At 45.8% G+C, this 25,561-nt stretch overlaps 1 protein-coding gene across 2 annotated transcripts; it reads right to left on the bottom strand.

Annotated features, from left to right (window-relative positions):
• Window positions 1-23,925, bottom strand: SRP68 (signal recognition particle 68). Of its 2 annotated transcripts, XM_068976100.1 has the most exons (16): window positions 23,742-23,925; window positions 21,832-21,898; window positions 19,674-19,787; window positions 16,523-16,718; window positions 15,903-15,985; window positions 15,549-15,658; window positions 15,128-15,210; window positions 14,660-14,800; window positions 8,133-8,231; window positions 7,136-7,200; window positions 4,832-4,988; window positions 3,862-3,956; window positions 3,259-3,388; window positions 1,710-1,785; window positions 1,221-1,273; window positions 1-788 (listed from the first exon to the last, which is right to left on the bottom strand). In XM_068976100.1, exons 1-16 carry the CDS (start codon window positions 23,923-23,925, stop codon window positions 561-563), a joined length of 1,881 nt encoding a protein of 626 aa, XP_068832201.1. In that variant the 3' UTR covers window positions 1-560. The 2 variants fall into 2 exon arrangements, with proteins under 2 accessions (XP_068832201.1, XP_068832202.1); XM_068976101.1 differs by lacking the exon at window positions 19,674-19,787 and having other exon boundaries at window positions 23,742-23,916.
• Window positions 23,926-25,561: the final 1,636 nt, after the last annotated feature.

The following is a 25,561-nucleotide window of genomic DNA, read 5'->3' as shown; positions in this document are numbered from 1 at the left end:
AAGATTTGTTTTCATCATTTCTGAGGGTAACATATTTCTTCTAAAAATAGAGCTCTTTGCTTGTTCTGAAACTTCTCAACTTTCGCTCAGAGGTGGAGGGGAATAAGGCTGACTGTAACCCTGGGGTGATGCTGCCAACGTCTCCTCGTCTCAGACCAACTCTTCAAGGGCTCCTGGGTGCTCACAGCAAGGATGAGTTCATTCAAATCCATGGTACTGAAGAAACACGACAAAGCATGCGAGCCCCCGTCCGTGCCAGGTGTGGACCCCACAAAAACAGTCCTGACCGTGGCTCAGATGAGACCAGGTGGCAGGGCCCCTCCCCGGGGAGGACGACACAGGACCCTGCACACGTTTACCAGAAGACTACAGGGCGTCCTCCCAGCACACCGGGTGGGAACGGAAGTGTACACACACACGAGACACAGGAAGGCGGGCCGAGGACGGCACACTCTGCCCTGGGCCGACGCGGACCTGGACTTAATGTCACGGAACCTGCTGGGGTTTTCTCACAACACAGACTGAGAGTCAGACTCTCCCCTCCCTGAGGAAGGGCCTGGTTAGCTCCTGAATCCAAAGATGCCCTTGATGTACCCGGTGAGGCCGCTCTTGGCCTTCTGCTCCAGCTTGTCCTCGAGGGGCGGGAAAGCCACATGGTTGAGGGCCAGGTCAAAGAACAAAGGCTTGCAGGGGATGGGCTGGAATCCCGGCGGGAAGTGTACCAGGTTGGCTTGCTTGGTGACGAGGGAAGGGTCCAGGCAGAAGGTCTCAAACCGTTCAACCAGGGGCTGGAAGTCAAACCAAAGCAGGAACCCAGAGTTAATCACAGCCCATTGGTGAAACATTCGATCCCCACAAACTTCCTGTGAGGGGCTATTATGTCCTCACTTTATTTATAGCTGAGAGTCACTGAAATCTAGAGAGGCTGAGAGTGGTGGGCTAGAGTGGGATACACGCCTGTCCGCTGTCTGAGTCAGAGCCAGAGCTCCCAACCAGAGTGCACAGCAGGTCCCTAACTTTATTTGGGACCATTTACATGACACCTAACTTAACGTAACTTAACCTAACATAACACAGGCAGCTTTTAGGTCCGGAGTAAAAGGAGCGGGGAAGGGAGGGTGTTTCCTGATAAATGAAGGGCCCTCTGCTCTACAGATGAGTACATGCTCCTAGGGAGTCACAAAATCCTGTTTATTCTTCAAAAGCCACAGCCCACTTACCTTATTGTCCTTGACTTGGGAAGAGGTTTCTGTCTGGTGGGCATCGTTTGTATCTGAAAGTTTCACAGGATTCAGTGAGAACATGGACTTAACGCAACAGGCTTGAATGATACCTATCACCCGCCTGGATCCTAAACCCCAGGGGTAAAGGCAGCCCATCTGTGGGGAGTCAGCCCTCTCCAACCCAAGGCAGACAAGTCGTGCCGATAACAGACCACACACCCAGAACCAGCGTGCTCAGCCCAGTGCGGCCGGCATGGCTCCCTGGACAGGCAGGGGGACCGCATGCCAGGGTTCCTCCAGATTCTTCCACATAACCTGATGCCTCATGGGGGCAGAGGAAATGGCAGGAAAAACTAAAATCTCACGGATGAACCGAAACAACCCCTTTCAGTCTTACATCAGTGGTGTAGGGGGTGGGAGAGAAGAGGAGCAGCAGAGAAGGGGAGTCTGGGGACACAGGCCGCAGGGAAGAGGCGCGCGGCTCACCCAGGATCGCGGCTGCCTGCAGGGAGCACTTCTCCGACCTCACTTGTGTGATGAGCTCCTGCACGTCCGGCAGGTCCTGTGACAGTGAGGAAGACATGGACCCGTGAGCCGGGGCCGGGCCAGAGAGGTGCACCAAACTAACCCGAGCTAAGTAACCTGACTGGTGTTTTCACGGATTTCAGGTAATTTAAACGTTTTCCCTATTAAAAAAACCAAAACATAGAAACTAGCCCGTTTCAAGGCGAGAAATCTATGCCATGTCTTAAGTAATACTGCCTGAAAATAATAATGACGACAAAGATAACATTAACACACTTATCATACACCAAATGGATTATGTGCCAGGCACTGCCCTAAGCAATCCACACAACTGTCAATTTCATCTTCATGATAATCCCGGGACAGTGTGTACCTGCATTTTACAGGTGAGAAGACAAAGCACAGAGAGGCCAAAGAACGTGTCCAGTCACGTCCCCGGTGGCCACAGGGCGGGACCCAGAGCCTGGGCGCCTGGCTCGAGGACTTCAGCCCCTACTCACAGCCCTTCTCTTGCCTCAGCTTCTCACCTGGCAGAATCTGGAATGATTGGTCAGGTCTGGATACTGCTGCACCCCTCAGGCCTGCTTCCTCTTAGTTTCCCCCTAACCTAAACCCTGGCATGTTAGGGCAGACGGGCTTTCGTGAAACCCTTCTTACTTCTCTCCGGAGACAGACCGTCCATGCTGGTTTGTCTCCACATTCCAACAACACCCCACCCGACCATGCTGCCACACTGGTCACCCCTCCCACTGCCCACACCTGCCTCCCACCTACTCTTATTTCGCCTCCTTCTTGTATTCGGAGGTGGGTCCTATGCAAGTCTTGTGGCTGCAGCAAAACCACAAGCTCTCTGAAGGCAGAAACCAAAGTTTTCTCTACGGCTGAGCCCAGGGCTGTTCCAGGTAGACACTCCCACACTGGCTGTAACGTTGGTAACAGGAACCTTAACCCCGCTTTTCTGAATAGTTTCTACTTGTAAAATATACATGGGTCCCCTGAACCACTGCTTTAAGAATCTCTGTAACCTCACAGCAGTCCATAAGCTTAAAAATCTAGCTGTCATTCAAAAATCAGTAAAATACACCAGATGCTCTCTGCTGGTGGTCCCCACACCCTCGTGTGGAGAGGCTTCACCAGTGGTTCTCCACTTCTGCAGAGTAGAATCACTGAAGGGCTTAAAAAAGCCCCAGTGCAAAAAAGTAAATAAATATTATAAAAACCCCAATTCTCATCCCACACCAATTAGAGCCAGACATCCACCTTGGAAGCAGTTCCCACACAGAGCCGAGCCTGAGAACAGTGCTCTGGGGCTGTACACTGGGTGAAGGCCGTCTCTCTTAGTACTTGAGTCCTCTTCGGGCTGGAACGCTGCCATGAGTTACACCCACAGCTCCCAGGCACTCGGGCGCACCACATCCCAAGGCTGACCAAGCAGGACCCGCCTGAGAAGGCATCACAGCCTCACGGCCAACTGCTCAGGGCTTAGAAACAGGCGAGGCCACTGGCTTACCTTGAGGCTGTTCTTGAAGGCTCCGGCGTCGGAATTCACTTCATCTGCGTATTTCAGGACCCTATCATACAGGACAAGGGCTTCACTCCACTTCTTCACCAGCACGTAGGACTGAGCGATGAAGAAACACCTGATGGGGAAGGAAAGAGCCACAGTATTCTTAAGCAACAATCACCCAAGATCAAGGCTTTCCTTGCTGTTTAGGCTAAATAAATTGTCGAGTCTTTTAACGTCAGGCTCACTCCCTGGGGTGGGAGACTTCACCATTCTCACTGTTCCAGTTTGCCAGGCTAACCTGCGGACTCCTCCTTGAAATTGGAGCTGACTTGACAGTGTAGGTCCAAAGCTGACCCACTGTCCTTTACTTACTGCTAACTCTGCAAAAAAGCTGTAATTCCCAAAAGGCCCAGGAAGGAAGATGAAGACAGGCGGGAAGGAGGGATGTTGTCCAGCTGCAAATGCTACCTACACCACCCACACATCTAGGTCATAACCGCTCATGCCTTTCAAAAACCAAAACCCAACCTTCCAGGGACATGCTCCCAAAGCTTCTAGAACCTTCCAATGGTTGAGGGGAGCCCTGCCCATCCCAGGGGAACTTACCTGTAAGCCTTGTAGACCAGAGTTTTGAGGCCTATCTCTTTCTGGAAGGCTCTATCCTCCTCTAAGCCAGGAAGCTGGAGCAATTCCACCAAATTCTGCACAACAGATGTAACAGGAAAACTCATGAAGAGGGGGACCCACACTGAGTGTTTGACAGAAGATTTTGAAGGACAGACGTGGGCAGAAAGAGTGAGCCTGGGCTTCAGATAACGGGGACGTCTGTGACAAGTGACTCAGCCGCAGCCACACCTGGCATCACCTCCGCCCTCCTGACCCTGAGAGCTCACGTGGTCTCTTTCTCTCAGTCACGATTCACCTTCTTCAGAGGCTCCCTAGACTCTCTCAGCTGGAGGGGATCCCTCTGGTTCTGAACTCTCATTTCAGATGGGCCCCTTGTGTGGCGCCTACACAGACACCTTGACTGTGGGGAGGGGTCTCAAACTCCCTCACCGATGAGCTCCTGGGGGGCCGAGGCAGCGTGGCCTCAGGTCCCAGGACACATCAAGGCACGTGGGTGACCAGCCTGCACAGCAAGTGCTCAGTGATGAATACCGGGGGGTTTACCCATGTCTACATATCCACACAGGCTTCCCTGGGGCTCAGTGGTAAAGCACCTGCCTGCCGATGCAGGAGACATGGGCTTAATCCTTGGGCTGGGAAGATCCCCTGGAGAAGGTAATGGCAACCCACTCCAGTATTCTGTCCATGGGAAATCCCGTGGACAGAGGAGCCTGGTGAGCTATAATCCACAGGGTCACTAAAGAGTCAGACATGACTAAGACTCTAAACAACGACAAAACACATCAACACGTCTGGATATCAGGTTCATGGACAGCTGAACTGCTATGAAAACAAGAACTTCTGTCTTTTACTGAGTCATCAACAGCTCCTGGCTATCACAACCCTTTTGCTATGTCATTTTGTAGCCAACCCACGCACAGGACAGGCTTTCCCAACCCTCCGGGGTCACCTGCAGAATGATGTCATAAAGCCGGATCAGGTCCTGGGGCCGAGGGGCGCGCTTGCTGTCATCGTCCGGCTGCTGCTGCAGCAGGGCCTTCTGCAGCCCTTTAGCCATGTTCTCGTTCCGCTTGATCGCTGTTGACAGCTTGATGTAAGTCAGGTAGCTAGAATGGACCACATGTCAGCTCAGGTGATGCTCAGGGAGGCGGATGTGCTGGGAAGAGCACTGGACCACAAGCTGGGCTGCCCTGGGGAGCTGCGAGGGCGAGGGCGTGTCGCCCGGCAGGGCTGGGAGGCCTGGGCCTCAGCCTCCACGGACCTTCGACTCTGGCTGCTGTTTGGTGGCGAACTCACAGGGGACCCACATGAGACCTTATGACAAAATTTGATTTTAACTTGAATTGTATCTTCTGTATCTTTAGAGAGTTACCAATTTCAGAGGACACTGCTGGTCCTTAAGACGAGAGATGGATAGCAAGCTAGTTCCTGAAATAAGGACTAAACAAATACAACAGTATCGGAAATGAGAGAGCTTGTGTAGGAGTCAGGTGGAAGGCCAGAGGGGTCAGGGTGAAGAGCAGGAGTAGAACTGGTGAGAAGGCTGCAGAAGAAAGTGGCAATAAATGCTAAAAGCCCAACTCAACAAGTAGCAACGTACACATGTCATTTAGACACATGGAGGTAAATACCAAAAGAATTTGTCAAAGAATTAAAACTGGCACTGTCAGGCTTGTGGGAACTTAGTTGCTGACCATGGACTGAACCTGTGCCCCGTTCATTGAAAGTGTAGAGTCCTAACCATTGGGTCACCAGGGATCCTCAAAAGTGGCTGCATCTGAGAAGTCATGAGATGGGCTTTCCTAGAGCTCTGCAGAAAAATCAGACTCTCAAAACAAATAACTGCTATTCACCGAGTGGAACAGGAATCTAGATACATTTTTATTAAGATACCAGAGCTTTACTAAAATACAAGAGCTACTAGATTCCTGACTTTAATCTATCTCAAAGCTGGCCTCGGGTCCTAACTGCTCACTGTCCCTATACCAGCTACATGTGGAGGTGGGAAGACAGATCCCAGGGCGAGGGGGCTTCACAATGTGGAAGTGTCCTGAGCCCCGCTGAAGCTCTCGGTCTTTCAAGGCTAGGAGGCTGACAACTGCCTTTGCCTCTTTGTGGCTGTTAACTACCAATACGTCCCCTAACCTCCTAAAGCCTTGTTTCTCATGGGCTTGTTGAAACAGAAGGGAGATAAGTACTGTTCCTGCTAATATTCTGTGCATCTGAACCGTAAGGCAGTCAATGCGACATAATACCAAATTCTCTAAGAATGGAGATTAAGGCAGAGAGAGGAGTTTTTTTTGGTTTTGTTTTTATTAAAATGGCTGGGGGGCAGGGGTTGGGAATGACTGAAAATATTGCCAGGTTCACTAAAAAGTTGTAAGCAGTGACTAAGACATTAAAAATTTCAAGGTCACATGGAAAGAGCACCTGGGGAGAAGTGGAATTTTATTTCTCCCAGGAAGTTTGAAAAATGTCACTCTTCCTTCCTCCTCTTTTCTGTGAAACAAAATGACCTATCTTTTAAAAACTTAAACTTGACAAGGCAATTTGAAAACGGGTATGAAAGAGCAAAGGGATAAAACCAATCAAGATGTGCCCGAGGAGAAAGCTGGTGGGGTGGGGGTGGAGGGACAACGTGCTGGACCAGACACCAAGACCGGTGATGAAGTTACAGTAAATCACAGCGCTGGCGTCCGTGCAGATAGAGCAGCAGAGTCCAGAAAGCCAGCGTGCAGGGAGTGCGGGACGTCCGCCTGCGCGCCAGCAGGGAAGGACACCCCGGCCCATAAACCGCACGCGGCAACAATCCGTCACCCTCGTGGACAAAGGTGACGCGGATCCTTACCGCACTCAAAAATAAACTCTAGATGGAATTAAAGTTGGATTGAACTTGAACTTAAATGTGGACAGGACAACGTAAGCCATTCAGAACGCAGAGGAGGGTCACTCTAGGAGGCTGGCGCTCCTACAAGGAGAGCGATGAGCTCTAGAAGAGGGGCAGGAATCAGCAAGGGGGCCACAGGGAACTCCAAAGTTATCGGTTACATTCTAGTTCTTCTGTTGTACAAAAATGGGAAATTATATGGATATTAGAATAATATACACACCCAAATCTCATATGCAAAAATGTGCACAGATGCACTCATATTTGAATATGTATCGGTAAATTATAATGTACATAAACTGCGTATACTCTTGTTCCAATGACACATCATGCGAGGTTAAAAAGCAAAAGTGTCACACCTCTTACCTGTGCAGGTACTGAAGGTTGGACACCTTCCCCGACTCCACGTCTAGGGTGTAATCTCTCTGTTTCTGCAGAATGTAAGAAGGTAGAGATTAAATGGCTGATTACGTCCTTGGCTCTGACCACCTCATTCAATGGTGTGGACCTCAGAGTGCCCTGGGACACAGGCACAGACTACGAAGTTGAGGTCCTCAAATATCAGAGAACTCCTGGGCTTTTCTGGAACGACAAGGTCACTCAGTTTCCACTGACAAAGAAAAACCAGACGTGAACGAGAATTCAGAGTAACGGCTGGGAAGGCCTCCTGGCCACTGTGTCCAGTGTTCAGACTCAAAGCATTAAGGCAGACAGTCCTCAGGCCACGGCTCCGTTTTAGGACCTGTGTCTTAGACCCAAGGTCTATGCCTCGTGCCGTCAGCTCCTGCCTTCCTGGTTGACTGAAGAATGGCTCCTAAAGTGAGGAACCTGCGAAGATGTGACCTTACACGGTAGGAGGCCTTACAGATGTGGAGAAGTTTAGGATCTCTTGATTAGCCTGGACAGAGAAATCAGGGGACTTTTCTACGAGTCCAGGCATAATAAAGTTCATCAGTGACAGGTAGAATGGACGAAGGGAGGGGGGAATCACACAGGGAGAACAGACAGGCTTTTTGGCAACAGGGAAGAAGGACAAAAACGGTTCTGAGGTTTCCAGCCTAGATGCCTGAATGAATCACAGCGATATTATTAGAAAAAGGGAGCACCGGAGAAATCCACCTGGAGATATGGATTTGAGACCGGAGGCTCAACAGATAAAACATGAAGCCATTAGGAGAAGCAGGACAGAGGGAAAGAGTTTCTCAATTTGGTGGAGCCCAGAGGAGGCTTCTCTTGCTGGTCAGCCAAAATCGCCACATCTAAGTACAACGGTGGCTAAGAGTCCCTGCTCTGGGAATGTGACACACAGAGCAGAGAGGACCTCAGCTCAGAGCAAGAGCGGGGACTCAGCTGAGAGTCCTACCTGATCTGACTTGAGCTCTTCCCGCACGGCCTGGATGGCGTCCCGACATTCACTGAGCATGGATTCAAACAGACGCTCCTTGGTTTCTTCACTCTCAGCCTAAACAGAGGCAGAAGGTGGCGAAAGAGTTTCTTTTTGAGTAAGTCATGGTACTCTGATGGAGGAGGGCATGATAGTGCTTTGATTCCTCCTGTTAGACATAAATACACACATCCAACCAAAAAACAGCCTGGATCAGAGAGCATTTCAACTGTCAATATTCTTTATCATATACAATTTTTCTTATGGTTTTATTCGTTAATTTGTACGGAAATGAGAAGCGTGTATATATAGATGTAAAGTGAACATACTGAAAAACATCGATACCACTGATCTAAACCGTCAACCAACAGAGGCTTTCATCTTTCCTCCATCACAGAACTTTCTACTCTTTGCCTTCAATGCCTCTACCTGTGCTCAGGACCAGCACCTGGCATTTCAGGGGAGCCTTAGGGACTAGATTTGGGGCACTGCCACCTCACTCTGAAGCACAGCACAAGTTTCTTTCCCTTGCAAATGTAACCCAACAGAGTTGTAGATACTGGATTTCTTCTAAGTCCCAAGTAGGTGAGTGGGTGAGTGACATTACTAATGACATTACTAATAACCAAAGATATATTTCTCTCCTAAATGCCATATGAGGTTTTCCTGCATATAGGAGTTATTCCATACGGCTATGCTGAGACCATCTCAGGGCAGATGAAGCTGACAAGCATTTAATAAGTCTCTGCAAAGCACAGGGCGTTGCCCCTGTGCCAGCCAACCGGGATAAGGCAAAAGGTGATTCATTAACTGAATACCTGCCAAACCACATTATCATCCTAAGGAATCTGACTAAGCAGGTAGGAATGGACAAAAAGCAGAAAGGAGATGAACTTGTGTTACTGGCAGACCCACTCTGACATTAGAACATCAACATTCCCATGATTATATTTGACTTTCCACAGAAACTAACATCCAATCTGATCTCTTGACATTCAACTGACCTCCAGGAAAGCTCAAAAGAAAACTCAGTACTGCCCACTCCTTTAAGATATGGTTGGGAGGGGCCTTCAGAAAAAGCTTTTCTTCTCTTAAGAGCTCTCATGTTTTTCCTAGTTTCCAGTGTGAGGAAGAAAAAAACAAAACTTCCTTGTAAATTACCCAATATAAATCAAACATACTTTTCTATTTATAAGTTACTTGACTTTCTTGTTGTTCAGTAACTGAGGAACAAATCAGGGGCATGGCTAGTCTATAAATTTATAAAGGCAAACCCAGACACCATTAACACACTGCAGGCTAGAGCAGGGCTGTCCACCAGCACTTTCTGTGACGGTGGCGTCCCTGCATGGTCCAGTGTGGGCATCAGCTACAGGTGGCTGCTGAGCACCCGCAAGTCTAATCAATGTAAACAGCCGTATGTGTGCAGGTGGCTAAGGTACCAGACAGCCCGGCTCTGGAGAAACACACTTCACACCAAACACTGTTAAGGACCTCAAGTCAGCAAGATTCTCTCTACTCGTTTAATCAAACTAGCCAAGTTTTTCAAAGTACAAATCCTGTGGACCGGGACAGCTGCACAATTAACAACTGGAATAAGATATGAAACAGCCCTGGACCAGCCACACACACACACACCAGAGCCACGTCGTGAGCAGGCAAGTGAGCTCCAGCACCAGCGTGGCATCGTGCAATCCAGCAAACATGCCACTGACACCCTTTTAAGACCGGTGGGGTTCAGCAGTTGGGGCAGTGAGTGCTTAAGTAGAAGAAAAGAGCCATTTGGTTTTACCAGCTATGTGGGACCTGCCTCCTTTCCTAGGGAAGGAATGGCTCAAGTAAAAAAAAAATTAATATGATGCGAAAATGCTATATACCTCTTTACTGCCAGGTATTACCTTCATTCCCTTTGAATAAAGACACTCTGCATCAAGGTACTGAAGAGCAGCAAACCTCCCTCCCCTCTGCTTCCAGAAAATTCTTCGTTCCCCTGGGATCTTACAAAGGTCTTAAACCACAATGAAGGGAAAGGCCGATCTGGATCACAGGCCGTCAGTCGGCTGTGTTCGTACACAGCCACACTGCACAGGGACAGAGACCACTCATCTCTGGAGCAGAACCTCTCACGGTTCTCCCTGGGCTGGGCAAAACGTCCACAGAGGAAGCCTGAGACACATTTTGTTACTTACACTGTTATTCTGTAAGCCTATCTCGGAGGCAAACGTGATCCTGAAGGGACAGTGGAACAAGAAACACCTCTCCACGTGTATGCAGAGGGAGGGTCCCTCAGAGCCCACATGCAGGCGGCTCAGGTCTGCCACAAAACCAACAAGAACTGCTTCTGCACACACGGGCCAACTCCCTGCAGAAGAATTTGTGGCCAGCCTAGATCTCCCCGGTGGACCCGTGACAGGGAGAAACCCGTAGCCCAGCAGTAACACGTTACTCAGTCCTAATAAACAAGTTTGAGATCAATTTTTATAAAACTTCAAACACTCTCAGAAGTGCTTTTCCACAGCCCCAAGGCACGTCTCAAGGCTGAGGAAAACCAGCTGTGTGTGTCCTGAGGCGAGGCCCTCAGCTCTTAAAGACAGGACTCCCAGACTGTTTTCACTTATCTACTTGGTGTGACAGAGACAGCAAGGTGAGTCCAACCACATTCTCCACCACACCCGCAGGAGAACCAAGGGAATGGGAGCCCGCCTCCCTTGGCACAGTGAGGTCTAGGAAAAAACAAACAGAAATCGAGTAAAGAAGGACACAAACCTCACGTAAAAATAGATTATAAGAATCATCAAACCTATAGACATTTTTAACCTGCCCCCACCCCAGCTGCGTGACATCCTCAAATTACCACCAAGACAATTCAGGTATTAACAAAGTATTATCAGTTTAGTATTTTCTCCTTGAATTATTTCTTTCTTCTTGCTTTTCAGTAAACTGCTATTTTAGTATTTAAAAGTCATAAAAACCTCTACAAGCAACCAAGAAGCGGGGGGCTACCAGATTCCTCCAACCCAGTTGCCAGAGGGTGGGACACACCAACAGCAGCAGGGTCAGGACACACTGCAGTGAGAAGCCCCGTCTCCTGGGCAGAGAAAGCTCCATACAATAAGCAGAGCTGGCAAATTAGCTGCCAAGCGCACCAGTGAGCAAGCAGTTCTGGAGATTAGCCCCGAATAGCCAAAGGGCCTTTCCCATGCATAATAACCCAGGGTTCATTCAATTCAGTACACAGTTCGTCAGCCACAGAGCTACGCCTGAAATCTAAGGGTTTCGCCAAACTTCCTTTGACACCGTACTTAAATTATTTTCTTACTGGCTTGACCTGGTGTATGTGTGATGCAGCAGTATCAGGCATGTAACTGTTTTTACGGTTAAAACCTTAACGGGATTCCTGGGATTAATACACATTTTGTTTGTTCAACCAAATTATTTAAAGGTCTTGGATATTCAAGCGATCCTAATTCACCGTAAGATCCTTAAAGACCACAATTAACTGTATTCACCACAACCAGCACATTAACCAGGCACTTAACAGAAGATAACACTACAGATTCTACGAACACTAAAATGATAAGAGGATTTATAAACTGTCAATAAAACCAATAATTTACATGAAATTAATACAATACTTACATTAATTAATGTAAGCACTATTAATACATACATACTTTAAAAATATAAAATCCAAACTGACACAAGATGAAACAGAAAATCTGAATAGCCCTCCAACTCATAAAGGAATTATATATTTTTTAAAACAGGCAAAAAAAAAAATTATAAAAATCTTCCCACAAAGAAAACTCCAGGCCCAATAGTATCACTAGTGAATTATAACGACCATTTAAGGAGAAAACAAAAAGTTACATACTCTTTCAGAAAGCAGAAGAGGGAACATCCCCAAACTTGTTTTACAAGGGATATATAACCCTGACACCAACCCTAAAAAAATCCACCTGCCACTATCTGTATAAAGAAGGGCTTTTAAAAAGAATATATTTAACACCATAAACACGCACACTGAAGGCGAGGTGGGAACACACAACTAACAGCAGCTTCGATGAGATGACCAACCGTGAGAATCTTTATCTAGTCAAGGCTGGAATCATGTCACTGCCTTTTCTTGCCAATATTACCAAAATGTTGGCCAATCTTGAACTTTTTTTTTTAGTATTTATTTATTTGGCTGCATCAGGTTTTAGTTTGGGCATGCGGGATCTTTCACTGCGGCACCCCAATCTCTAGTGGTGTGCGAGCTTAGCTGCTCTGCAGCGTGCGGGATCCCAGTTCCCCAAGGACTGAGCTGGTATTCCCTGCACTGCAAGGCAGACTCCCAAGCACTGTACCACTAGGGAATTTCTTTGAACTGCTTTGTAAGGGGGACTATAACCTGGAGATCCAGAAGTCAGCCCTTCACCTACACTAAAACCCGAGTTTGAGAGTAATCCTTTTATATGTGCACAAAGCTCAACTAGTCACCCGCGACTGAAGTGATCTTCAATTTTAAAGGCAACAGCTTCATGTGCAATTGTGAAATGTTTTTCACCTGGTCTAATTTAGCCCAATCTGAATTACTTTATGAATAAGGCAAAAATACCTCCCCCATTTAGATCTTATTCTCTATTTGTAAAAAAAAGCAAAAGAAAGATAAATTCAGATAAAACATGCCTGTATCTTCTCCTCCCACGTGGGAAACCCCTACCTCAGTAACCTTCTGAAGTGGAGAGGATTCTCCTGTGAAGGACTACTTTTTTCCATTAAGATCTCCATTAAAATTCAACTTTTTCAGTCAGAGGCCCAGGACCCTGCTTTTCTGTTAAGTGAACTTACATTTAGCTTTTCACCAAAACCACATAAAACGATCCTGTTACTAACCTTCCTGATGAATCTAAGGCTATGTGGAAAATTTCAAGGAACATGAGCTTAGGAATCAAAAGGGTATGGTTTTAAACGCAGGCACTCCCTCCTATCAGACATATGGTTATGGACAGGTGACAGCTTTCCCATCTGTAAAATGAGCATCACCCAACCTCACAGGGTGAAGAGAGAAACACACGAGAGCATTAAGCAGTATATCTAGGATATAAAGGAGGATCATCACACTCCCTGCTTGTCTCTGTGCTATCTGTCCAGGTGACTACCAGGCAATAAAAAATTTGGTGAAACAATTTGTCAGAACATGAAAAATCCTTACAACGTGTTAGTTAAAAAAAAACATGAAACTGGATCTCAGTCTAACAAAAAAGTTATATCTTGCAAATACGAAGGGCTTGAAACATATTTTCCTTTTAGTACAATGCAGTATCAGTGAAGGTATATGGGAAGTCAGCCTGTAGGCTGATCTCTTATAAACACTTCTATTGTATAAATGGTAAGCATGAATAGCTTTTAAAGTTACTTACTAAATCTCCCTATTCTATCCAGAATTCCTACCTGATTATCACTGATGCCTGGCACAGATCTGTGGCAGCTCTCTTCTTCCAGTATGTATCACTTGAAAGAGAAAACCAGCTGCATAATCTAAATGGTTGCTGTCAGCCCTAGTCAAGAAGAGAGACCTCTATACTGTTAAGTGCCAATGAAATACTTTCAGAAAAAGTTCAGACTTTTAGATGAATGAAAACTCAACTTTTTGGTACTGTTCTAATCTTCTGTCCTGCAAGCAAATAAAGGGGGAGGTGAGGGGCCATATGCAATATAGACAAAAGGCGCAAAGAAATCCTTCAGTTGTTGAAAGCTGCCCCCAACCAAAGGAGCCGCTTTGGAACAAGTCACTGAAAGGCCTGGATGCTTAACAACCCATCAGCACAACTAGCAAAGCGCCTCACACACATATCCCTCTGGGGACAGCAGCCAGCTGTGAAGTCTCATGAAATGCCACTGGTCCCTGCTGAGGCTGGAGACACAGGGAGTAGCGTGGTCTTTTTTTCAGATGTTCTTCACCTAATACAGAGAAGGAGCTCTAAAAAATGCCTCCATCACTGTCTACTCCATACAAACCAAGATCACCAGAATCTCTTCTCTTCTGGAACTCATTTGGTTGTTCACACCCACAATCAGGCAATAATTATGTCAGCAGGAGCATCGGGCAGTACGGCTCTGCATGAATACCGCATAAACACCACACGTACAACAAGCTGATCGGGTTTAGCCAGGCTGTCTTTTAAGGACCCAGGGACAAGAGGTGACCCTTCAGGGCTGGAAGGTGAGGATGAGAGGTCAGCGAGACACAAGACGTAACAGCCGTGCTGCTGCACCACCTGCTGGGCCAAATGTCACCCCTGACTTGAAGCAGCCCTCTGCTGCTCCCATTTTCACTGAAGGCTGTCACCGTCAACATGAAAACTCCCTGATACACTCAGCTTTCAAAAGAATTCTATTCAAGAGCACGCATCTTGAGATGGTTACCCAAATCGTAATCAGCAACAAAATATCGTTATCTTAAACACACAAGGACAATGGGCAGACACACCTGAGAGAACGGAACAGGCCCAGCTCCGTACCTGGACGATGGCGGCCTCGTTGTCGGCCAAACCCAGTAAGAAGATCCTCACTTTGTCGATCTTCACAGGAACCGTCCTGCCCCTCCATCCCACCTCACTCATGGTGGCTGCCTGCTTGGCTCGCGTCTGAGTGATCAATGCCTAGAAAACAGCAATGAAATGTTAAAGCTTCAACCGTGGATGTGAGTGATCAGGTGAAGCTCACTGGAAACTGTCGTTTGTCTCTTCCTGCAACTAACATATTACATATCCTTGGGCCAGGGAACTAAAATCCCACAACTACAAGGCACAGCAAAAAAAAAAAAAAAAAAGAAAAATTAAGTGACAAAAACTTTTCATTAAAAATATAGATATAAATATGCATATATTAACAGCAATTATCCCTGGATGAGGGGATTGTGTGTTACTTCTTTTATTGGACATTTTTTCAAACCGAAGACTTTTCACAGCATGTGCATACTAGATTACCTCCAATTTTTCAGCCAGGAGACCCTCAGTGCCCCCAGACCTCAATCTCATCTGCATGAGTTCATTGATAGCTGACTGGTCCCCTGAGAAAAGAGAGAGAGATTGAGAGGAAAACCCTCAAGTGTCTTGGTTGTTTCCTCAAGAACTCTCAGATTCAACTCCAAGCTCTTCCCCATCCACCAGCGCATTTCAATGAATCCTAAGTCCTTTCACAAGGCTCTGGGTGGGCACAGGTACGGCGGGGCCAAAACTGAAGCTAGGGAACTGCCTTCTGGATGTCGAGCAGAGCTGACACTGACAACTGTACTCTTCATCAACGCAAACCCACACCAAAGAAGGACACGGGGGAAAAGGAGGAAAGTTAAAGCCATCATCCAGGTCCCCCAGGCCGCCTGTCGCTGCCCCGCACAGCCCCGCTCACCAATGTTGTAGGCACAGTAGCGAATGTTGGGCGAGATCTCCTCCACCCGCTGGTTGTACAGCACAGCCTGCTCTTCTGTGAAGGCGCTGGCCAGCTTCTCGTAGATAGTCCTGCCAGGCAAGGAACATCATGGTTCATAGCAGCCTCGCTTTAAGAAAATAAACTCAAAAGGAACACAGATCAACTACCAGAACTGGCAAGTTCTGAGGCTGAAAGACAACAATCCACATTTCTCAAGAGAAGGCAAAAAGAAAGAAACTGTAACAGCTTTCACAGAAGCAATCACTGGCTGATCCGCAGCTTCCATGTGACTGTTATCAAAACTGGCCACAGCCTTTGGGCCAGAGGACTTACTTGCACTTATTAAAAGCCTCAATGGCAGCTTTCCACTCCTGATGTTCGAACCGCAGCATTCCTGAGAGGTAAGCCGTGTAAGCCTGTGAGGTGACGGGAAAAGAGACACTGCTTCAATACCCAGGAACCAGGGTACAGCCCAACCTCTACTTGCTTCAAACTCTGATATCAAGAACAGATACTCAGGTTGATTCTAAAAAAATCAAAAAATGTATCTCACTAATAAAATGTGACCCATGGGTAATTTATGATTCATCTACTTCCCAGGAGAGAACTTCAAAATAAAGAAAATTTACTCTCTTTGTTTTACTCAACAACCCACTTCTGGGCTATACCATTAAGAACAGAATTTTTACTTTGTGAACTTCCCAGATATAAGTTTTTCACATACATATCAAAAGAAGCATGGGCTTTCTTAAAAGTTAGAGCCAATTCTTAAAATCCAGGAGCTCAAAAATAAGAGCCAACTTCACCTTTTTAAAGCAAGATTAGGTTTTTTCCTCCCCTGATTACCAACATACAATGGAAGAGACTCTGTTCTGTTTAACTGAGTTATTATTATTTTTAAAGTCACATCTCTAATCTCCACAATAAAGCAAAGCTGATGTTATGACACTAACCTGAGCCTCCAACTTGGTCTTGGCATCCACACGATTGCTCTCACACAAGCGTTCCAACTCCTCGGCATGCTTCACGGCTTTGCGTAGGCGAGACAATAAGTGGAACCGTTTTCGGGGCTCGGTGTTGGCTTCTTGTTTGAGCTGCATGGCATAGCTCCAGGCTCTCTCAGCATCCATCAGAACCAGAAGCAAATATCTAAATCAGAGACAGAACAGGCCGACTGAACAGCAAAGGCAAGGAGCGCCAGACTCAGGTATCCTCTGAGGAGTAATCCTCGGCCTCTCAACTTTTCCCTACGCCCTCCTTTGCTTTTCTCCTCAGAGCTGCTCTTCTCACAGCACCAACCATGGTTCCCAGATCAGCACCTCCGGTAGGTTTCTAATCACCTACCAGACATATCTCATTGGAAAAACCTGCTACCACCTCAAACTTGGCAAACCCAGACTTGGTGTTGTTAGTTGCTCAGTCGTGTTTGACTCTTTGTGACCCCATAGACTGTAGCCCTCCAGGTTCCTCTGTCCATGAGATTTTCCAGGCCAGAATACTGGAGTGGGTAGCCATTCCCTTTCCCAGGGGATCTTCCTGACACAGGGATCGAACCTACGTTTCCTGTGTTGCAGGCAGATTCTTTACCACTGCGCCACCTGGAAAGCCCTTACTTAAGTATAACTGACTTAAAATTCTGCGTTAGTTTCAGGTGCAGGGTATGAGGTATTACTGACTGTATTCCCTATGTTGTGCATTACATCCCCATGAATCATGACTGGGAATTATTTCATGACTGGAAGTTTTTACCTCTTAATCCCCTTCCCCTCTTTTACTGACTCCTTCCTATTTCCCTTCCCTCTGGCAACCACCAACTTGTTCTCTATGAGTCTGTTTTATTTGTTCAGTTGTTTTTTAGATTGCACATAGACTTGAAAATGCATGGTATCTGTCTTCCTCTAATTTCATTTAACATGATGCTCTCCAAGTTCATCTATGTTGTGGCAAATGGCAAGATTTCATTCCTCCTTATGGCCAGGTCACACATATGTAAATGATCTTGCTTTTAAAAGGTGAAGTTGGCATCTCTTGTTTTTGAGCTCTTGGTTTAAATACAGATATAGAGGGACATCCCTGGTGGTACAATGGTTAAGACTTCACACTCTCAAGGCAGGGGGCCCAGGTTCCATCCCTTATCAGGGACCCAGATCCTGCATGCCACAACTAGTACCTGGTGCAGCCAAGTCAGTCAGTCTGAGATACTGACCCCCAGACTATTAACACACACTGCTTGATAGAGTAATCCTATCATGTTAACCACCATGTACATACTCAGCAATGAAATACAGAACTCTTAGGTAGTACTTTACATATGGCCAGATTTCACTTGAGATATACTGATTTAAGGCCACAGGACTGGAAAAGGTCAGTTTTCATTCCAATCCCAAAGAAAGGCAACGCCAAAGAAGGCTCAAACTACGGCACAATTGCACTCATCTCACACGCTAGTAAAGTAACGCTCAAAATTCTCCAAGCCAGGCTTCAGCAATACATGAACCGTGAACTTCCAGATGTTCAAGCTGGTTTTAGAAAAGCCAGAGGAACCAGAGATCAAATTGCCAACATCCACTGGATCACTGAAAAAGCAAGAGAGTTCCAGAAAAACATCTATTTCTGCTGACTGACTTTGCCAAAGCCTTTGTGTGGATCACAATAAACTGTGGAAAATTCTGAGAGAGATGGGAATACCAGACCACCTGACCTGCCTGTTGAAAACTCTGTATGCAGGTCAGGAAGCAAAAGTTAGAACTGGACAGGGAACAATAGACTGGTTCCAAATAGGGAAAGGAGTACATCAAGGCTGTATATTGTCACCCTGCTTATTTAACTTATATGCAGAGTACATCATGAGAAATGCTGGGCTGGAGGAAGCACAAGCTGGAATCAAGATTGCCAGGAGAATTATCAATAAACTCAGATATGGAGATGACACCACCCTTATGGCAGAAAGTGAAGAAGAACTAACGAACCTCTGGATGAAAGGGAGGGTGAAAAAGTTGGCTTAAAGCTCAACATCCAGAAAACTAAGATCATGGCATCTGGTCCCATCACTTCATGGCAAAGAGATGGGAAACAGTGGAAACAGTGCCAGACTTTATATTTTTGGGCTCCAAAATCACTGCAGATGGTGACTGCAGCCATGAAATTAAGAGACGCTTTCTCCTTGGAAGAAAAGTTATGACCAACCTAGACAGCATATTAAAAAGCAGCCAACAAAGGTTTGTTTGCCAACAAAGGTCCATCTAGTCAAAGCTATGGTTTTTCCAGTAGTCATGGATGTACTGAGAGTTGGACTATAAAGAAAGCTGAGCGCAGAACTGATGCTTTTGAACTGTGGTGTTGGAGAAGACTCTTGAGACCCTTGGACTATAAGGAGATCCAACCAGTCTATCCTAAAGGAGATGAGTCCTGAGTGTTCATTGGAAGGACTGACGCTGAAGCTGAAATTCCAATACTTTGGCCACCTAATGTGAAGAGCTGACTCATCTGAAAAGACCCTGATGCTGGGAAAGACTGAAGGCAGGAGGAGAAGGGGATGACAGAGGATGAGATGGTTGGATGGCATCACCGACTCAATGGGCATGAGTTGGGTAAACTCCAGGAGCTGGTTCTGGACAGGGAGGCGTGGCATGCTGCAGTCCATGGAGTTGCAAAGAGTCGGACATGACTGAGCGATTAAACTGAAGAGACACTGAAATTTGCATTCCAGAAAGCTTACCTAATAACCAATCAGGTTATTAGTCTAATCACTGACTTCAACATTTACCATTCCACCACAGTTATTTCTGAACAAGTTACAGAGTCTCTCTGTGCCTGTTTTCTGTTTGTTTTTTTGGGCCATGCTATGCAGCATGTGGGATCCTAATTTCCTGATCAGGGATTGAACCTGTAGCCCCTGCATTGGGAGTGCAGGGTTTTAAGCACTGGACCGCCAGGGAAGTCCCAGTTTCCTCATAATGGAGGAGTAGTAGAAAAGATGCAGATTCCACAGAGCTGCTACAAAAACCACATGAAATAACTCAAGTGTGTGGCACGACATCTGTCACACTGTAATTGTTCAATAAATGTATTAACAAGATGTACTCAGCACTGAGCAGTCAGTACCTGTTATCAGTCAGAAGATCTTCAGTTACTTTTTTCCCTGTGAATTTGTGTCTGTTCCCCATCTTAAAGTTGAGTGTTTTCCGAAGACGTCTTTGTCTACGCGAACAGTAGCCCCTGTAAGAAACCACAACCCAAAACCATTCAGCTAAGCTGATAGTACTTTCAACAGTAAGTTCTATAATAAGGCAAGGTCAAAAGTTTGGGATATTCTACTTATGGTTGCTATAGATACCACTATCCTCTTGCAAATGTTTACTGAATGGAAACACGCAAGGTGATGACTGGAGTTACAGAACACGTGAAGAGACGGAGGACATGGTGCCCACTCTCAAAGAACCACACTCACGCTGGAGAGAGTCATGAAGACAAAACGGCAACCACAAAAGTGAGGCAAATGGCAAATCCAAAGTGACACGAGTAACTTTCCTCTTCTTGCTAACCCTCTTCACTGGAGTGGGCTTTTGGCGGGCTTTGAAAGAATGAGTCAGATTCTGATGGATGTAAGAGGGAAGAAGGGGCATCCTGACAGAGACTGGGATGACGAGGAAGGCATGGAGAAAGGAACTACAAGCGCATCTGAAGAAAAATGAGGTGGACAGGGACGTCACCAAGAAACACGATGAATGTCACCTCTTATGCCAAGCCTCTCTTCTGTACTCATGCAGTTTTTAATTCTTACTTCTGCTATAGTTTGAGAATATTATAATCATGTTCTTACATCTCTCACTAATATAAACTCCTTGAGTACAAAGATTATTTTATTTTCAAATTTCTCCCAATGTCTTAGCACAGTGCCTAACATACAGATGGGCAATAAAAGTATTTTGACTAAGCTAGTGTAAAAATACATGCAAAATAAATAAATAAATAAAAATAAAATAAAAATACATGCAAAATTTTGCCACTCTTACTCAAAACAGCATAAAATTTACAATATAAAATGATACTTAAACAGTAACTTCAACATCTCAGTCTTAAAGCTACCAAGGAATGGGTTATTAAAAAAAAAAGTCTGACTGAATCTATGAACTATAGGTCTTTTTCCTCAATTCATAATTATACTTTAATTATCACTTACCCTTTTACATAAAAATCAAATGGAACATACATATTATGGATAGAAATGCAAACTGGTGAAAATTTTCTGGCGATGCATTTATCAAGATCCTTAAAAATGCTCATAATTCCTGAACTGAGAGTCTACTCTTACACTAAGGAAATAATCAGAAATACAGAGAGGAATGATCAGAGATTCACGGGTACAAAATTTTTAAGCCTACAAAACTGGCTACCATATAAATAACCAGCTCAGGGGAAAAGGTAAATAAACTATGGTATGTCTATATAGCTGATATAGATATATATCAGGTTATAACACAACTAATAAAAATCACATGTACAGAACATTTTTATAAACATGGAGAATTACTTAATACATAATGTCCGGCAAAAGAGCAGAATACAAAGTTGTATACACAATGTGAGCAAACTTATGGAAAAAAAAAGCGCAGAGAAAGACTAGAAGAAGAAAAATAGTATTTGGTAGGCACACATACACAAATATATTTATGTACTAAAAGAAATATGGACTAAAATGTACACAAAGTCATTTTTATGTTATATTTTACTACCAAAAAATCTAATTGAAAATCCAACATTAAGAAGATTAATAATAACTAGGAAAACAAAACAAAACAAAATTGGAGTCCAAACAGCCATTCAACTGGAGGATAAAAGCAGACGATGGTTCACCCCTGGAATGGAATACCACTGAGTAATAGGTGAGAGAATCTGGACACGAAAGGCCATGTTCCGGACAAAGCAAAACTACAAGGACAGGAATCAGAACAGCAAATGCCAAGACCTGGGATATAACCCAGATTCTGTAACATGGTTAAATTTAAAAAAAAACACCACAATTCCTTCTTATTTTCACCTGAAGCTTCCACGTATCTGCAACGTCCTAAGGCAAAGTAGATAAAAAGATTCACTCTTTTTAAATTTGAAAATTAAGTATCTTTTTAAGGATTTGATATAAGTTAAGAACTAGACTTTCCAGGTATACTTTCCGGTAAGGCACAGGAGTGAGGGTAGTAACAATGGCAAACCAAGTCTGAAAAAGCCAGAGATATCTACACACCTTGCAAGCGATACTAACCTGTATCTCTGGAAGTCTCCATGCCGTAAACCGTGCTGCTGCTGGGACTCCTTTATAATCTGAAGAACTAGAGTCAAGATTAAGGAAAAGCTTACAGTGCCAAGAATCCAAATAATCCAAAACTTTCATCCATATTAGTACCATTAATCTATTTGTATCAAATTACAGCTCATTAAACATTTCTAAAATGCTTAGTACATTAACTAGTGAAATCTCTAGTGACCATTTTCAATAGCTACCTTGTCAGAGGACAGGGCTGCTGCTGCTAAGTCGAGTCCGACTCTGTGGGACCCCACAGACAGCAGCCCAACAGGTTCCTCTGTCCCTGGGATTCTCTAGGCGAGGATACTGGAGTGGGTTGCCATTTCCTTCTCCAATGCATGAAAGTGAAAAGTGAAAGTGAAGTCGCTCAGTCAAGTCCAACTCTTAGCGACCCCATGGACTGTAGCCTACCAGGCTCCTCCATCCATGGGATTCTCCAGGGAAGAGTACTGGAGTGGGTTGCCACTGCCTTCTCAGGAGGACAGGGCTAAGCATGTAAAAAACCTGATAGCCTGAACTTTCAGTTACTACTTCAAACTAAAAAAGGAGGGCACCCTTAGTCATTGAAGATTAATGAGACCCAACCATTTAAATCAAGCTGCTGGATTCTATTGATAAATGCTGACTACATTTGGGGTGGTTCCCAGTGATTTACACCTGGACCTAGTGTTTTTACTCATTTAAGCAGATTCAGGTTAGAAATGACGTGTACTACTAGTCTATTTGCATAACCTTCTACAACTGCCAAACCTGACTTTCCTTAACAGCTGTGATGCTGTCTGCGCCTATGGCAAGCACATGCCAACCAAACCAGGCCATAGTTTGCATTAAAACACCAGTTTTTCTTTTAAAAGAAAAAGCATTGACCAAATTCTCCTCTTGAAGAATTTTAAAAATATTTTAAGATTATGTCCCAAACTTTGGGAAGTCCAGTGACCTTTATCTACCATTTTAGTTTTCTTTTAAAGTTTCCTCAATGCTTCTTTACAGGGATATTTAAAACACAGAACAATGAAAGGGCTATTTCAACAACTAAAAAGAGACCGGCATGTACAAGATCTGTAGTAAAATCAGAGCAATCTAACATCCATTTGGAAGGATTATCACCAGTTCAAAAAGTAAAACTGCCATCTGCTGAAAAACTTCAGTATGTTAAAAAGTCAAGCTACATGTACTATTTCAGAAATTTGCCTACATTTTCATTTCAAAAAGCCACAAACTAATATCATAAACACTCAACCGTGATACACTCTGATGAAAACTAGAAACCGATTCCTCAACAGCTCATCTGAATGACTCCCGACAAGACAAAATGCCCACGAGGCATATTAAGAGTATGTACACAAGTAACAATCTTTGATGATTTATATTCAAAACGGGCAAAAAGCCTTTCCTTGGAACAGTCAACCTTCGCCTCCACTTGCAGAGCATCAAACTGTACTTTTTACTATGTACTCTCCGACGGCTGTCAGACAGAACTATTAAGCCAAAACGTCGAAACTGCAGTTTCTTTCTCCCCACTTCAGCAGCCCCAGGTGCCAAGTTCATCAGAGTGGCCAGTGTCAGACCCACCACCAGCCCCCTCAAACTGGGCAACTGCGGGGAAACTGCCGAAAACTGCCCCATTTTCTGGTGCCGACTGAAAGAAGAGAACGTTCCCCAGCGCAGAGGCCAGAGAAGATGCGAAGAAAAGTCAGTCGAAGAGCAGACCCTGGAACTGCTAAGTGCCCAGGAAGTAGGGGCGAGAGCAAGTGCACCCCTCGGCCTCTCCTGCCCAGGATGAGGCGGCCCCACCGCCTCTCCCGCCCACCGGCTCGCCAGATCGACACGTAGTCATTGCCGAGTTAGGCCCGACTACTGTAGGATACTCTCCAAACTCAGGCTATCCCCGAATTCTTTGTGTGCCTTCGACCCAGCCGAAGGCCGCTCGTTTTCCTTATTTTCCTCTCCTCCAGCACTGCGTCCACCACCGCTCCCGCCGCTGCCCCCGCCGCTACTACCGCCGCTGCCGCCGCCTCCAGGAACCTGCTTCTCAGCAGCCATCTTGCCCATGCGCCGCAGAGCAGGACGGGATAGAGGAGGCGAGACGACACGGGTGGCAGAGAGCCCGGCCGGCTCGGACTGGCTGACGGGATAGCGGCGGACTCCGCCGCCGACAGCCCTGCCCGCAGGCAACGGCCACTTGTGGTAGCGCACCTGCGCGTGGATGCCGATTCTGGGTCTGCAGCGGTGGCGGGATTAGGGCTGGGGACCCTGGAGGGGCGAGGACGCGGTAGCTGTTAAGGTCTCCTGGAGGCAGTCTCCCTTGGATGGAGGACCCGGCCCCGCCTCCTGCATCCCTGCGCGGGAGACCCCGTTGGATAAGATCTTTGCATCCCGGAGTGTCTTCCTCCCCGGAAACCTGGGAGATAGGATTCCCACCCGAAGGAAGGAAACACCCCGCCTGGAAGGGGACCGCCTCTGTCTGCGCCGTCCTCTGGAGCCGGCCTTAATGCAGGAACTCTCAGATGCATGGGGATCTGTGCCCTTCTTTGGACTTCGGGGCGCGCTCGAGTAGTTCGAGCAGAGAGAAGTGTTGAAGCGTGGAATACTATGAACCTTTGCTCTGCAATATGGCACTGCGAGCTCTAATTCTGGCCCTGTCGTTATGGCTGGGAGATACGGGCAAATAGCTTAATCTCTCTCTAAACCTTTCTTCGCTCATCTGTCAATGTGTGAAAGTGGTTCAGTCGTGTCCGACTCTTGGCGACCGCATAGATTGTAGCCTGCCAGGCTTCTCTGTCCATGGAATTCTCCAGGCCAGAATACTGGAGTGGGTTGCCATTCCTTTCTCCAGGGGATCTTCCTGACCCAGGGATCGAATCCGGGTCTCCTGCATTGCAGACGGATTGTTTACCGTCTAAGCCTCCAGGTGATAGGCACTAATCATTAGGGAAATACAAATAAAAACCACCATGAGCCATCACCTCACATCCATTAGAAGGGCTACTATTTTTTAAATAACAGTACTAGAAAATAAACATGTATTGGTGAGGACATGGAGAAATTGTAAGTACTGCACTTTTGGTGCAAACATGAAGTGGTACATCCACAGTGGAAGACAGTGTGGCAGCTTTTGAGAAAATTAAAAGAATTACCATCTGCTCCAGCGATTCCACTTCTGGGTATATGCCCAAAAGAACTCAAGGCAGGGCCTTGAGATATTTGTATACCCAGGTTTATACCAGCATTATTAACAATAGCCAACAGATGGAATAAACTCGGTGGCCCTCAAGGAATAAGCAAAATATGGTTTAATCCCTACAATGGGATATTATTCAGCCTTAAAAATGAAGGAAATTCTGACACTGCTACAACATGATTGAAGTTTGAAAATAATTGTGCTAAGTAAGCCAGTCACCAAAAGACAGACATGGTAGGATTCCACTTATATGAGGTATGTAGTGTAGTGAAATTCATAGAAAGTAGAATGGTGGTTGCCAGGGGCTGGAGGAAAGGGAAATGGCGAGATAGTGTTTAATGTGTATAGAGTCTCAGTTTTGCAAGATCAAAAAGTTCTGGAGATTAGTTGCACACCAGTGTGAATATTCTTAACACTACTAAACTGCACACAAAATATTTAAGGTGGAAAACTGTGTTTTTAATATTTTACCATAACTAAAAATAATTTCTAGGGAATTCCCTAGTA

The sequence above is a fragment of the Capricornis sumatraensis genome, chromosome 8, assembly GCF_032405125.1.
Source record: "Capricornis sumatraensis isolate serow.1 chromosome 8, serow.2, whole genome shotgun sequence".
In the NCBI taxonomy this organism is placed as follows: Eukaryota; Metazoa; Chordata; class Mammalia; order Artiodactyla; family Bovidae; genus Capricornis; species Capricornis sumatraensis.
The sequence above is the reverse complement of the archived record's forward strand: the minus strand, read 5'-3'. Positions and strand labels throughout refer to the sequence as shown.

Excerpts from the sequence above, each read along its gene's own strand:
- SRP68 (XM_068976100.1), bottom strand. The coding sequence starts at position 23,925 with ATGGGCAAGATGGCTGCTGAGAAGCAGGTTCCTGGAGGCGGCGGCAGC. Across the intron at positions 14,801-15,127 it reads TCCTGGCTGAAAAATTGGAG|GCATTGATCACTCAGACGCG; the intron begins GTAATCTAGTAT and ends GCTGTTTTCTAG. Across the intron at positions 1,786-3,258 it reads CCTTCAAGAACAGCCTCAAG|GACCTGCCGGACGTGCAGGA; the intron begins GTAAGCCAGTGG and ends TCACTGTCACAG.